We start from the raw sequence: 16,312 nt of genomic DNA on the forward strand, positions 1-16,312 counted from the left end.
CCTTGCATTTCCTTTTACAATAGTTATTGACAACAACACTTTTGTTTCTTAAGTCTTTGATTTTCATCCACCAACATTCGCCAAAGCACTGCACCAAGCAAGGATAGAAAGGGAGGAAAATTAGGCTGCACAAGGCAGAAACAACAGAGATTAGGCAGCAGAGCAACAACAGTGGAACAACAAACAACCACCGCTCTGATACCACTCTAACCGGTCACCACCCTCTAGGACCCCGGTAACATCCTAGCGGTGATGAGGTTAATAACCTTACCCACCAGTGGAGGGAAAAGAAGGAGATAGAAAAAGAGAGAGAGAGAGAGGGAGAAAGAGAGAAACTGGTGTGAAGGTTGCTATTGTGTCCGCCCCAAGAGGGTAGATTAAGCGAACACAAGAGAGAACAAGGGCGAAAAAGAAGCAACAAGTCACAGTACATCAAAAAAATACAAGGATAAAACGGCACCAGCCAACAACATGATACTAAAATTACCCAAAAGGAAGAAAAGAGAGACACTTACCCAAAACGTGGAGGAAAAGCGACTAAAGGTCCGTGGACACCCAAACAAAGAAATAGTTGCAGCGCTGCACCAAATGTGGTAAATGAAAACCAACTTTTAAGTGATATGAAAGAAAACTTTAATAGACATTTAAATGAGAGGTAACATTTCAAGATAATATCAGGAGTGGACCTATGTTCATTATTAATTCAGATAATACCTTGAACCATATTGTTTAAAAGAATGTAAATACTCGATTAACAATAATTGGATTAACCTGCAAGAAATTAATATGATTAATAAATAAATACCCAATGAGACAGCTTTAAATAAGAAAATGCAGACTTCATTTAACAAAATAAAGGAACTAAATCGTAAAAATCAACAAGAAAAAAAGAAACAACAGTGACCTCCATACCGTCAAACAAGATAATTAAATATTGATTTAAATGTGATCGATCACGCGTTTAAGAGAAAAAAACAAATACCATGTTTAGAAAACAGACCGTAGTGCCATGACCTTCAGGCCGGTTGCCTTTTAACTTTACCACAATTCGTTCCAATTTCTACCAAGGGCAATTTCCAAGGGCACACGAAAATAAAGGAAGAAGTTACACTTTTCGCCCAGCCAAAGAACGAGACGAAACGACAAAGGTAGGCCGAAATAAATCACTTTATATGAAAGAAATGCCAACGATACCAGGCAACAAAAATATATTCATCCCACAAGAACACACCAACCAACAACAATCGTGGTAAAAAAACCAAAGCCATAACAATTACCCAAACACACGTTGCCATAGTAACGGACAAGCAAAGCACGGTCTATAAATGAGAAGAAAACCAACGGTTTTAAATCAAAAAATAAAACGGAGATCCCATAAACAATGCAAAAAGAACAAAAAGGAGAAATAAATCCCAGAAGGCAAGGAACCCGAAGGAAAGCTAACCCCGCTACCTTGGAAACTGCGCCTTGGTTCACACCTTATTGTACAATCAAGTGCAAAAAAAAACTTTTACAGAATTTTACGATAAACATACTAATTTTTTCCACCGTGCGAACTGCATTCTAAAATGATTAATTGCCGAAACCGTTTCCTAAGGTTCACAGACGCACACGATATCCAGCACAATTTTCGAAGAGGAAGTCTTAATCCAAATATTATTATTATTATCATTACAGTTATCTTGAAGTACGCCGAAACACATAAATCTTCTTGCTTCCCCAGAATTACTTTAATCCAAAACAGTTACATACCTTTTGAGTCCAGAAAAATTGAGAAGTTCAAACCTTGGCCATTGTTATTGAAGACCGGCAACCACGAGGCCGTGAACTAAAGTTGTTCACCAAGGATCCTGGAGGATTATCGTAGCAAAAACATAATCCAATGAAACAGTAGGAGGCCAGCAACTAATAGAATAAGGGATAATGCCTCTTAAGTTGGTTTCATGGGGGTTTCAGCACCACCACCCGCCGCATAGCGGAACACTCACATACACGTCTATCCATGGCGGCTACAGCACGCCGACTCCCCCGGAAGTAGTCGCTAGGGGTCAACACTAGACTCGCCTCACCACTCGCTCACGCGCAGTAGGCGCAGACCAAAACTCCGTTCAACAGCGCGCGGCATATCATAACAAAGGAGATATTGGCGAAAGCCGATTGACATAGAATTTCCAAATGGCAACACACATGCCAGTTCGAAAAGGTTATGGGGGGGGGGTCACAAACTACTTAATACTGTCTCAAGAACAACACATCAGCTTTCCCTGCCCTTTTTTTGTCAACTGCATCTGTAGCATTTCCACCTGTGATTCCACAGTGTTGAAGTTCAACAGTTCGGTTGCTTTGGTACATTAGTTTCCTCGGGAATTGACATAAAATGTTTTTTCCACAATCGGAAAAATGTCTTCCAATTTCTTGAACCCACCGAGGAAAGTTTGGGAAAATTAATTCTTTCCTCCTCCAAGCCTTGAATAAAGAGATCTAAGCTAGCTGTTGCTTCCTCCGCTCGCAAATTCAAAAATAATGCTAACTACTAACTGAAACGGAAGAGGCTGCAGTATAGAGAAAATCCAAGTAAACATTCACCATCATCTACAGAGCAAATATTGTTCTAGGCTAGGGAATGTATATCATGCATTACTCTCTAAAATATCTTTACTGTTTTAATCATAATTTAGCTTTCTTACTCTTGACAACATATAAACTGTGCAGGTCTAGGGACCTGAGTCTGCCATTTGAAGATTCCTGGTCTGTAACACAGAAAATTGAAACCAAGAAAATTCTAGGTATAAAAAGAAATTTGTTAAAAAAAAACTGTGTACTGCCTGGAGTCTCCAAACTTTGCTATTGCCAACTTGAAGTACACTGATGATTTTTCAAAGTCTCCATTTGACTAAAGACTAGGAATTCCATGGCTACCCGGGTAGTTTGGAATACTCCTGGGCATTAACTCCTAAAATTATTAGCCTGTTGACTGGTTTTGAGAGGTTTGCATTTGCAGGTTTTGATTAAGTCTTCAGAGTCTATGGACTACTGTCATCGTCATCATCAGTTTTCCACTCCAGTTGCCCGGGTGTGGTTTACGAGCACTCTCCACTTCTGTCTGTCCATGTACCACTCTTCTCTCAAGACGACATCCCAGCTGACTCCTCTTGTTCCTATGTCCTCTTTGACTTGGTCCAGCCATCTCTTCCTAGGTCTTCCTACCGGTCGTTTTCTGGCCACGACAGTGTGTAGCCATTGTTTTGCTGTCCTTCCATCGCCCAATCGTTTGACATGGCCAAACCATTTCAAACGGGCCCTTGTCACGTTTTCATTCAGGGATGGGTACACACCAGCTTCCTCCCTTATTCTTTCATTCCTTACCCTGTCCCTTTTTGTCTTCTGTACCATAGTACGTAGGAACTTCATTTGTGCGGCTTGTAGTTTGCTATCCACTTGTTGGGTTGTTGTGCAGGTTTCTAGGCCATATGCTAGTATGGGGGTGAAGTATGATTGGAATAGAATCTGCTTTGATCTTAAGGGAACTTGTTCGTTCCAGAGGAGGTTCCGAACTTGATGGTAAAACTGAGCTGATTTTTGAATGCGGTTGTTAATCTCATGCTGTATTCTGTTATCACTTGAAATGATGCACCCAAGATATTTATATTGGTCTACTGTTTCCAGCTGTGTACCTTCCCGCATTATTTTTCCTTTCTTTTTTCTGCCTGTTGACAGACATAGTAACAGTTTTTTATTTATTCATTGTTAATCCGTGTGCTTTCAAATGTTCATTTCAGGTGTTCAGCCTCTCTTGGACTTCCTTCTCTGTATTTTCCCAGATTACCACATCATCTGCAAATGCAAATGCATTGATGTCCATATTGTTCTTCTGCTTAATTTCTTTCATGACTTCATCCATGACAGTGATAAAAAGTAAGGGTGAAAGGGTACTGCCTTGTTGCACTCCTTTAGTGGTTTGGAACCAATCAGAATTACCGTTTCCTATTTGTACGCAACTGCAGCAGTCTTCGTAAAGCATTTTAACTTTCTGGATAAGACCTTTGGGTACATTTTTCTTTCTTAAGCATTCCCATATAGTCTTCCTTGGAACACGATCAAATGCTTTTTCGAGATCCAAAAACACTAGTGTTAAGTCTTTGCCCTTCTCCCAATGCTTTTCTAACAGTATTCTAAGTGCAAATATGAGATCGGTAGTCGATCGGTGTTCTCTGAATCCATATTGTTCTTCCTGTAGTTGTGGTTCTATTCTTTTCCTTAGCCTTTTTTTCAAGTATTTTCTCAAATATTTTCAAACCATGAGACAATAAAGTGATCCCTCTATAATTGCTACATTTCCGTGAAAATACAGCAACTCCATCTCATTATCTTTGATCTCTTTGAAGAACTTCTGCATCACAAAATTCTCAGCATATTTTGCTCTCGGAAAATACTGTATTTCTTGTGAGGTAGAGCTTTTTAAGATTTTTGCTGATGACTTATTTTTTCAAATGTCATTTTGAAAATAGTAAATCTTCCTAGTGACTAACATCCTGTTGTTTATAATCTGCTGGAACAGCAGTATATTGTCTGCTTACAATTTTTTTTTTCAAAGCTTTCAGTGTAATGTTTAATTTATAAAAATGTAAAAATGTATAGTATTCTTGATATTGCAGTGGACAACGCCACAATCTGTGTAATGAATTTTATTGAGATAAGCTTTATTCTCATTCTGTTTTCTTGTCCGAAAGTATATGGCAAATTTTGCATTCCAGTTGATACATTTCCAACCTTCATGTAAAATAAAAGCAAGATTTGCTTTCAAACTTGACACAGTATGAGGACACTGTTTTAGTATTCATTGCAGTGCAGTTCTTATTAATAGATTGTTATTTTAATTAATTTTTAATGTTTCCTGTCTACTAAGATTCTAACTTACTGGATTAATCATTCATATTGGTTGTATCTGTGTTTCAGCGAGAAGGGTATGGAAAGACTATTTTCCAGCTGTGGATGCAATTGTATTTTTGGTGGATGCCTCCGACAAGGGTAGATTTAAGGAGAGCAAACAAGAGCTTGACTTACTGCTAACTGATGAACAGTTGAGTAATTGCCCTGTCCTTATTTTGGGTAATAAAATTGACCGCTCTGGAGCAGCGTCTGAGGATGAACTGAGGAACTTTTTCGCCTTGTATGGCCAAACAACAGGCAAGGTAAATATAAAGTCGCTTTCTTTTTTCAGTACTTCTTCATAAAGAACAACTAACAACTTAATTCAATCATTGTAACAACTACATATGTTACAAAATCTATAAATTAACAAATAAAGACTGAAATTCAATAACTTTAAGATGTTTTAACTTATTTGTGATTAGAGTTACAGGTAATACACCTTACATACATGAATAATCACTGCCTTTGAATAACCCCCGCACCCTCATTTGCGGAGAGAAAATTTTGAATCGAAGAAAAAACCATTACAGAAAACTATAAAATTATGAAGGAAATCCTTGCATCATATCCTTGGCTGAAGGGTCTATGCAGAGGCCTCCATTTCAGAGGGTCCTTGGTCCATTTCTTGGCAGGGTCAGAGATTGTGTTTGTCCCAATACTCCCCTCTTCAAACACACACAACACACCGCATAACCGACCACTACAGAAACGCACAGTAGTGGAGTTGGAGTCAGGAAGATTATCCGGCCGTTAAAACAGGGCCAAATCCATATGTGCAACGCAGTTCATGCTCATGGGCACAAGGGTGTGGAGGAATGAAGAAGAAGAACTAGCTTTTATACTTCAGCAGCATTTCAAAATGTAATGGCATCCAATCTTCATGATCAATTTCCTTGAGTACATAGCAATATTTCTAGTGCAAATCAATTTTTAAAATGTGTAGAAATTTGCTATATCATCTTAATTGGTTGGGAGTCGTTGCACAATGTTTTTGTTACGAAAGAAACTGAAGTTACTTCATTCAAAAACATGCGAGACATCCATAGCTAGCCTTACACTCCGAAATTAAGCTTTCAGCCAAAACATTTCAATCTCAGTCACACATGCAAACTGTCTGTTTCCAGCCACATATTTGCATATTGTATTTTCAATTTCTGGAAACTTTTTTTTTTTCCCCCACAAAATGCCTGGCAGTTATTCTGTTCAAGACTAGCTTTTTTCCTCCAATTACGTACCGTACCACAACTATCGTCCTTATCATACTTTCTTCCAACAGCACGATTACACTTTTTTTTTTAATGCTATTTGTTCGGGGCGTCGACTCTTGTGGATATTTTGCCCCTACTGGCACCATATTGTATGAACTGCATGTTATTGGAATGGCGGAAGTGTGGAGTGTTCTGTGAGGAAAGGAATATTCAGGTCGACACAAACACCCAGTCCCCAGGCCAGGGATATTAATCATTACAATTAAAAAACCCTGACCCGGCCGGGAATCGAACCCGGGGCCGCCGGGTGACAGGCGGACGCGTTGTCCCCTGCACTGCGAGGCTGGACTGATTACACATTTAGAAATAGGAAAGGAATTCCACCTATTAATACTTATTTATTGCACTTATTAATTAATATTATTTCTAATTGTGTAGTTCGTCAGTACAGATATGAAGATCATAGATTATGATTACACAGTTACTCTGCTTCTTTGATAATGCGGTGCACAATATATATCAGCACAAATCATATTTCTTTATTAGAACTGGTATGGCTTTGTCATTTTATGAAGGGAACAGAGTTGCCTACAGAGCAAGCAGAAAAATACCAACTTCCAGATTTCTGTATGTCAAGAGCATTGTACCAGCCTTGACGCCAATAATATCTGCATGCAGAATTTTTGCCACCAGATTTTGAAATAAATATACGGGGATAATTCACATATATACAGGGTGCCGGAAAATGTTCTCTGCAGTGCCTATGTGCGGCTGCGCGGGGTGGCATCAGTAGTTAAGTCGGCAACACGGCTGCTAGCGCTTGTATCAAAACAAACAGCAAACAGTAAACTTTGTACTCACCACAGGAATTCATAACAGATGTTGGAAGTGTTGTCCTTGTGTTTGAGGACAGACTTAAACACGTCTACTCATATTGTCAAAGACTTTGACTAAAGTTTCTTGCGTAATAGACTGCACATAATTAATGATATTCACTTTAAGTACATCGTGAACTGAGCCGGTCACACGAAATTTACTTATCAAATCCCGAACTTTATCCCGGTTTTGACACTTTGAATTAGGAGACCGCACCAGAAATTTTAATTTTGCATTTTCTATAAACCGATCACCTTCGCGAAAAACATATTTCACCAAAAAAGCTCTCTCTTCAGTAGTAAACATTACCACATGTATCCTGTTGCAGTATTCCAGTAATCTTTCTGAACGCTCACTTAAAGCAATACACACTGACTATTTTGACAGCTCACACATGTGGCCTTCCCTATGCTGCTGTTCTATTGACCTTGGCCTGTCGGCGAGTGAGCGAGACAGATGACACCGTGCTTCCAACTAAATTGCTGATGCTCCCTTACGCAGCAGCACGTAGGCACTGTGGAGAACATTTCCTGGCGCCAGTTACTATAAGGGATTCCAAGCACAATCTCTGCTGTGGGTTGGAGATGGGATACAACTATCATATCCCCTGTCTGTCAAAAGACAATTTTCTTCAATGTCTACAGGTCATGAAAGTTCTGAAGAAATCATGAATTTTGTTTTCCAGTCATGAAAATAGCAAACAAAGAACTTTAGATACCTGAAGTTTACTAGTCTTTACAGTGACCAAACCATCAGTGCCATACTGCTTTTCTTAAACATATTTATTTTTATCAGCATCATTTCTTAGCAGCTGGGTTGAGGCATTTATGGTACTTCGCTAACATCCTTTCTCCTTCCACTATTCTTTTCTTCAATTTTCTTATATGAAGTATAAACCCCAGTTGGATTTCAGCAGTGTCTACTGATTTCCTCCTTTTTATCCGATTAACTATTAATATTGTTATATCATTGCTTTTATTGTTTAACCATTAGGTCCTTCATTCTGCCAAAACTAATTTTGAGTAATAAATTTATAAAGTCCCTGTAATAGAAATACATGTGGTAACAGTATTATACTTGAAAAAGAAACAACTTGATTAAAATAGACTTCTTTTTCAAGTGTAATATTCTTACCGTTGATGCTTTCACGGCTCGTACGTATAGAGACTTTCACGTCCTGGATTATACAAAGTACCCTGTACTTGCAGCAGGGTATACATTGGCCAAACATGCCGGTCCATTGGTACTCGTATCAAGGAATATGAAGAAAATATTCGTCTCAACCAGCCAGGCAAATTGGCAATAGCTGAGCACGCTCTGTCGTTAGGTAATGATGTCGTGTTCCAAGATACTAGAGTTCTTACCCACACTATGCACTACAGGTCCAGGATTATACGGGAAGTGGTGGAAATACGTAGAAATCCTAATTTTCAACAGGGATACTGGCTTTCAATTAAATAATGCGTGGTTGCCAGCCATTAAGGGTTTACAAAGGTAGTTCCCTTTCCTGTCCCATATTTCGTTTCGGTGTTTTCCAAATTCGTATGTTCATCGCTAGATTTCAGGCTTGTGTCTGTGTCATATTTTCATATGTGTGTATACCTGTTATGTTACTCACTCTGATTCTTATGGTTCAGTCAGCTTCCACTTCGAACGCTAACGCTGTACCGCATCCAATGAGCTATCTGGTGACGAGTGAACGTACCACTTCCACTTCTAATATAACGTCTAAATTCAAACCTCATTTTTTGAGAAGCCTTCCTTGTGAAGAGACGAGATTTTCTTCTGAAGACGCAGAGCAAAATTCTCTGCGAAATGTAAAGAATTTCACCTTGCTTTCTTGACTCAGCATAAGCCCAAAAGCCTATATCTTGACTGTTACCATATGTGTTTCTATTACAAGTAGTTTGTAAATTTATTACTCAAAATTAGTTTTGGCAGAGTGAAGAACCTGACAGTTAAAAATTAACTGAGTCAAAACTGAAGAGGTGGCTTCAGATATTACCAACAAAAAAAACAAAAAAGATTGTTTTCTATTTCTGTCTCTTCATACTGCTATTGTTTCTCACACACTATTTTGACTGTGTTAGTAACTGTCAAACTTTATCGCTCATCAGCTTTGTGCATACTCTTCTCTTGCTTCATACAAGCCCATATAGCATTGTTTTGCTCCCCTCTACATCCTCTTCTATCTCTTTTGTGAATACTCTTCTCTTGTGAATTTCTCCAAGCTTTACTCTTGCAGATGTTCTAACAGAGGTGTTCTCTGAACAGCTTACAAATGTCTCTTTAAACTTGGACCATTCCATACCTCCAACTTCCATTGCTGGAGTTGGTTGTTTCATTATCTCCTGTACATTTTGCAACCAATCCATTATTGGTCTCCACCAAATGCTTCTCCCAGTAGAGCCATCCATCAACTGCAACTTGCACTTTCCACCACAAAGTAATATATTGTTTTTGTCCTTCTGTGACCTGGATTATATTGTGTACTGTATTTGCTATTATTCTTTCTGAACCACACATTTTGCCATATATGGTTGAAAGTGTAATACAGTGAAACCTCGGAATGCGAGTAACTTGGTCTGTGAGTGTTTTGCGAGACGAGCAAACATTTTAAATAAATTGTAACTTGATAAACGATAGATGTTCCGCAATATGAGCATCGTGTGCCTACATTTCCCCCTCCTTTGTACCTTGGTTTTCCCTTCCCCCTCTCCCTCCTGGGAGTGTGTGTGTGTGTGTGTGTGTAATCATCTCCCGCGCTGGACTTCAGTTGGCGTGCCTCGTTCGCATAATCAACACCGTACGAGTGTACATGTTTTGTTTCTTTCATTAGTGTTTAACTGTTCTGCAACAATGGGCCTAGTGAACGAAAAGAAGGCTAAAAAGGAATTTGGTCAGGAGTTGATTACGATGGAAGTTAAGGAAATGATCAAAAAGCACGAATGAGGTATGCGAGTGGCTGATATTGCAAGATTTTATAACAATTCTACGCCAATGATTTGCACAATATTAAAGAAAAAGAAATAAAGGGGGTAGATGCAGCAAAAGATGTCACAAGAGTATTAAAGCAACAGCCACGTGTTCTGGAAGATGTAGAAAAGTTGCTTCGTGTTTGGATAAATGATGAGCAACTAGCAGGCGATACTGTGACTGAGAATTTAATCTGCAAGAAAGTAAGGACATTGTACGGCGACCTCGTAAATAAATTACCATGTAGTTCATGTACATCAGCAGAAGTCGAAGAAAGCTTCAAGGGCAGCAGGAAATGGTTTGATAATGCGCCGTTCCCGCGTCCAGGTCGAGTCACAAAAAGATCCAGACTAGCTCAATTTTATCATCATCCATCAATTCAATATCGATTTGGGGTCGTGGGTTTCGGAAGTAGAGTCATCGGATGAGACAAACGGATAAATTTATATCATATCATCAGCTCGCTGGACGTCTCCATCTCGCGAATTAATTCATGTCCTTTTATAAATTTATATCGTTCTTGCCCTAGAGATACTTATAAGTACTTATCTAACCTAGGATACCATTAAAAAGATTAAATAAATTCATCTAACATCTCTTTATTAAATTAAAAGATCTTGAAAATAGAGCAAAAATTTAATATCCTATACAAAATCTGGCTATCTCTCCGCCTAACTAATCTAATTAATATCTATATGGAATATTTAACGGCCTTTGATATCAAAGAAAATATAAGTCCTTGCTATATACACTATTGCTATATACACTATTTCTGTTGAATATAGAAAATGATTCAGAGATGCTCATTATTTATGATAAAATATTAAATTAAAACCACGTTTGTTACTCTTTCTGTGCTTGTACAGAACATAATTCCGTAACTTCTTCCCCAAGCATTTTTATACATTTTTATGCAGTCTGTTTTGCCTGCATCTATCTGTTAACATTTCATAATTACATTAATATCACGTTTATTAACCTTTTGTATAAGGAAAGCATTCATTTTCTTGTTCATTTTTGTCAAGTATTTCAGGTTGTATGTCCTTTACATTCATATACACAAGGAAGAAAAGATAAAGATAAGTCATTGAAACATTACTTCACTCTCAAATAATCAAAATGACCATTACTGATCATTATTTAAGTCATTCATCAAAAATAAAATAAAAATTCCCAAAATTAATTGAAGTGCCAATTATATTTACCATATGTGATCTGTCATTACGTCACCGATTACTCCTGACATCTTATTTAATGTTATTTCTGGAAATTCTGTGGTCTGTCATCTAAAAAGACTCTAATAACCAATGTCATTATCATCCAATTACAGAGAACCTCTTCAGTGATACCATTATAAATGAGCAAGCAAGCTTCCTAATTGTATTTCTTTGAATAAACACATTTGTGGTTAAGAATTCAGGATAATATGGGCTAATTTCACTTTCACTTCCCTATATGGATTCGTTTTTGATTACCTACAGGTATCTAACCGGCATATGCAAGTTACATGGATCGTATTTAGTGCTAGTTGTATACTGAAGGATTAATATACGTCATGGAATCAATACATTTACTCTTAACCTTAAATCGCGTCAACTAACTTAATATCAATAAAATATATCCATCTCTTCCATCTAGGCAAAAAAATAATCATCAGTGTTCTCCCCAGAAATTTTCGTCAGCTGGGTGGCAGGAATGAGCAGCCGGGCGGAGAATACTACGTAAAAATGAACATGCTAAAATTTCAGTTTATTCCTCCCAGGTATTGACAATAATATCAGACAGGTATACATTAACTGCAAAATATAACTATTTTAGTGTTATTATCACGAACAAGATATAGTATTTCGAACTTCTAGCGTTCTATTGTTCGCTCTTTTTATATTTGATTTACAAGTTGCTTTACGTCACACCGACTCAGATACGTCTTATGGCGACGATGGGATATTAAGGCGCTAGAAGTGGGAAGGAAGTGACCATGGCCTTAATTAAGGTACAGCCCCAACATTTGCCTGGTGTGAAAAAGGGAAACCACGGAAAACCATTTTCAGGGCCGCCGAAAGGGGTTTGACTACTGCTCGTTCATAATCGTATAGGCCTAACACTGGGGCTTACCACTCGGTTGCTGTGGAGTGCCATACGGGTTTTGTGACGTCATGCGGAATCGAATGCACGCACGCGATTCCACGTTAATCCAGACAACTGCTCGAGTACTACACTACATGATAGTCAAGCTAAACATTTAACCTCCGATGTAATTGAAGCAATTATGCTGATAAAAGTGATATATCGTGTAAATAAACCGTTTTACAGTATGTACAATTTAATTTGGAGCAACCATTGATTCAAATATGTATAAATATTATGTAATTAGCAATTACCTAGGTTATGTTAGCCGGGCGGCCTGTAAAACCGGCAGGGCGGTGCGCCCATTAAAAAGGTCCTAGGGAGAACACTGATCATCGTTATTATTCTTATTACTTGAACGTTCTTCATATCTTTAACATCTGCTTCACATTTCTCATAATTCATCCTTCATTTCAATAACCGCAATAATCTATTTTAACTTGACGCATATGACTTCATAATTATTATTTATCCACTTATATATTCCATTTCCTTCTCAATTTTCTTCAGATTCCTCTCATAATACCAATATAATGGTCCGTTATTGGACATTACAAATTTTCCAGCTAACTCATTTTTGGTTGCCTGCGTTTCGCTCTCATGTGCTAAGTTAGGCTCATCAGTTGGTACTTAGCACACCTACCATTTTGCAAGGCTAGTGCATACCGCGGAGGCCACTGCACAGGCTACTTGAAGCCACCAGCAGTGCCAATGCACTATGTGAGACTATGTCTCACTTCCAAAAATTGATGCCTGCCTGGCCATCAGATGATATGGATGTTGATTCCCATAGGGAACATGAAATATTTGTCCTGAATGAGTAAATTTATAATACCAATATAATGGTCCGTTATTGGACATTATAAATTTTCCAGCTAACTCATTCTTGGTTGCCTGCGTTTCGCCCTCATGTGCTAAGTTGGGCTCATTAGTTGGTACTTTGCACACCTATCAAGACGGTGGAAGCCACTGTACAGGCTACTTGAAGCCACCAGCAGTGCCAGTGCACTATGAGAGACTGTCTTACTTCCAAAAATCAAATGAAGGATGAAATATGATATGAGAAATGTGAAGCAGATGTTATAGATATGAAGAATGTCGAGTAAGAAGAAGAATAATAATGAGCCCAACTTAGCACATGAGGGTGAAATGCAGGCAACCAAGAATGAGTTAGCTGGAAAATTTATAATGTCCAATAACAGACCATTATATTGGTATTATAAATTTACTCATTCAGGACAAATATTTCATGTTCCCTATGGGAATCAACATAGATTCCTCTCATATTCTTCATATGTCTTCTTATGGTCTCAATATAACCTGTATATGACATTACATTCTTTATTTCGTGGTATACACACTAATATAATCGTAACACTAACCACAATGTCGTATCATATTGACAGCCGATGTATATTAACCTCTCTACTCAATATAGACAGCATTTCGAACGCATAACCTGGGGCCTGTTCCACGAATGAACTTTGCACTTTTCAGTTCAGATTTTGTTCCACCATCACTTTTCAGATTTAGCTTGCAAAGTGAAAAGTTAGGAATCATTTCACTTTTCAAGCCTGTTATGTTTCTCCTTTGGTACAGAAATGCAAAGTGCAAAGAAATGAAGTGAAAAGTTTTCATAAATCTTGCAAAGAGATTGTTCCCTTTTCATCTGTTAATTAACAAGTATGTACACTAGTTTCTCGGCTTAGAATTTTGTTTAGTGATATAAACACGTTACGACGTGAGCTTTTGTTAGCATCAAGTGAGGACAGTGATGAAGAATCCAATAAGAGAATGTACAAAGACGACATTAATTTTCATAACCTCAGTTCGACGGACTTTCGCGAGTGATTTCGTATTGCCTCAACACAGGCTGACTATATTCTTGAAATGATCAGTCATTTATTGAAACATGCAACAAACCTTTCCGAAAAAGAACAAATTCTTACATGCTTATATACACTGGTTAGTAAATGGTGCCCAGCTGCACAGTGTAGCACCAATGCATGGGACATCAAAATCAATTACCGTATTTGCAGAACTGTTACCAAAAGTTGTAGATGTTATAGTAAATGTAACATTGATGTGTGTCATCATTTCAGAGGTTATCTTTAAAGTTGTCAAAAAGGATGTCACGTTTCTCCTTGACAACTTCCAGCACAGCCAGCTTCTTGTAATACTAACCTTTCTTTCCCATGATAAAAACTTAAACGGTACCACAATTATACCATCAAGTTCGCCGCGTATAGTAAAGCATTAAAATCATTGAGTATTGTGCCTATACAGTTTGCTCGTGGAATAAACTCGATTGGATCACTCAGACTTTGCACTTTGCAAGAATTGAAAAGTGCAAAGTTGAAAAGTTGAAGTTTGTTCGTGGAACAGGCCCCTAGTTATCACTGATTAAATACATCCTTACCCGAAGGATTTGTCATTTCATCCTCCTATGTTGTTAAATCAATGCTTTCCCACATGTAACATCATTGAATATAAATCTATGACAGCACTGCATACAATTAGAAAATGGCACTTTTCAAAAACATATTATTTAAATTATTTACGGTAATGTTATTTCAGTAAACTTTTCTTTTCTTCCCTGTATTCCCTCGCTGGCGTGTCCAAGTGCTTAGGACATCTTGTCATTTACGACTGTTATATCGTGCTGGTCTCTGGGAAACATATGGGTAGGTCTCTCCTCCTCCGTCATCTAGCGATAGCTTTGCCGGCTTCAGGTCATCATCTCCAGACAGCCTGTCTCGGACTTCTTAGTCCTTGATGCTAGCCATTTCTTGTGCAGTTAGGACAGATATACAGATTAACATGGCCAGTTTCGTCATCTTAGTATTCAAAACCTTCTATGATTTATAAATATTGTATATTGAGAATAATGCTTCTTTCAATTAAATGTTGCTTATATCTTGCAGATTACTAATAAGGCTACAAAGATCTCAATTATAATCTGATTTAATTTCCTATATTTTGTTTCTAATCACTGTAGGTTTTCTTATTTTCTTGCGAGCAGCTTATGATGCTATGTATTTCTTTCGCTTGGTATCTCATAACATAGCTGGTTACGTAACTATTCTGACAAGTCGTTCTGTTTCCTCAGCTTATTAATACGTGAGTATGCAGCATTTCCGTAGCCTCGCTTAATTCTCTTGATGTTATTTCTGTTTCCCCTTCAATTTAAACCTTCTTTTATGAACTCCGTCTTCTTTACATGTTAATATGTTGTAGCGATCTGCCTGCGTTGGTTTCTTCTGGAATGATTTTTGTAATAATAAATTTGTAACAATCTTGTATCTTTCATTCTTTTTCACCGCCTTCTAAATGTTATTTCTCGGTTTATGCCTGATGAAAATGCAATCTTCTTGACACTTACAGTTAGATTTGCGTTTTGTTTTTAATGTTCCCGTGGCATAGCGTCCATTTTTGTTCAATGTTGTTCATTACTAACAGTAAATGAAATGGCGTATGGCTTTTAGTGCCGGGAGTGTCCGAGGACAAGTTCGGCTCGCCAGGTGCAGGTCTTTTGATTTGACGCCCGTAGGCACCCTGTGCGTCGATATGAGGCTGAAATGATGATGAAGACGACACATACACCCAGCCTCCGTGCCAGCGAAATTAACCAATTAAGGTTAAAATTCCCGACCCTGCCGGGAACCGAACCCGGGACCCCTGTGACCAAAGGCCAGCACGCTGACCATTTAGCCATGGAGTCGGACATTACTAACAGTGAAATGGCCCAATAACTTTAAGAGGAGAAATGGCATCCATAGTGTTGTTAGGCAAGGGGAGGCTTCTAGTTCGGATGCTAAGGCAGCTGAGGCATTCGCTGGTGAGTCATGCAAAATGGTTCCCTCAAAATATTTTCGTGTTTAGGGAAAACGATTATAACAATTGTTGGAATATTTAGAGAAAATATTTCACAAAAATGAGAGTTGACATAGTATTTGAGTAGTTACTTTCTATCAGTTTATGAAAACAATTCATGATAGTCTAGCCAGTTACCTGAAATGGTAAATGATGAAGTGTAGTTACATTTTGTGTTAGAAAGTGATAAGTTTAGGGCCTTCCATGATCTGGGTTTTGATTTAAGACAAATGAAGGTGCACTCATGTTTTTCCATGTTAATCTCAACTTTAATGGACAGCTGACAGGAGAGGAAGTACAATAAATGGAGTACGTAACTG

At 38.1% G+C, this 16,312-nt stretch overlaps 1 protein-coding gene across 1 annotated transcript in view; it reads left to right on the top strand.

Moving 5' to 3' along the window:
- Positions 1-16,312, top strand: part of LOC136878869 (small COPII coat GTPase SAR1B) — a 98,168-nt gene that overhangs the window by 72,034 nt on the left and 9,822 nt on the right. The window contains exon 5 of the mRNA XM_067152426.2: positions 4,957-5,192. Within this exon, the coding sequence (XP_067008527.1) occupies positions 4,957-5,192 (236 nt within the window). The remainder of the gene's footprint in view (positions 1-4,956; positions 5,193-16,312) is intronic.

The sequence above is a fragment of the Anabrus simplex genome, chromosome 8 (assembly GCF_040414725.1).
Source record: "Anabrus simplex isolate iqAnaSimp1 chromosome 8, ASM4041472v1, whole genome shotgun sequence".
NCBI lineage: Eukaryota > Metazoa > Arthropoda > Insecta > Orthoptera > Tettigoniidae > Anabrus > Anabrus simplex.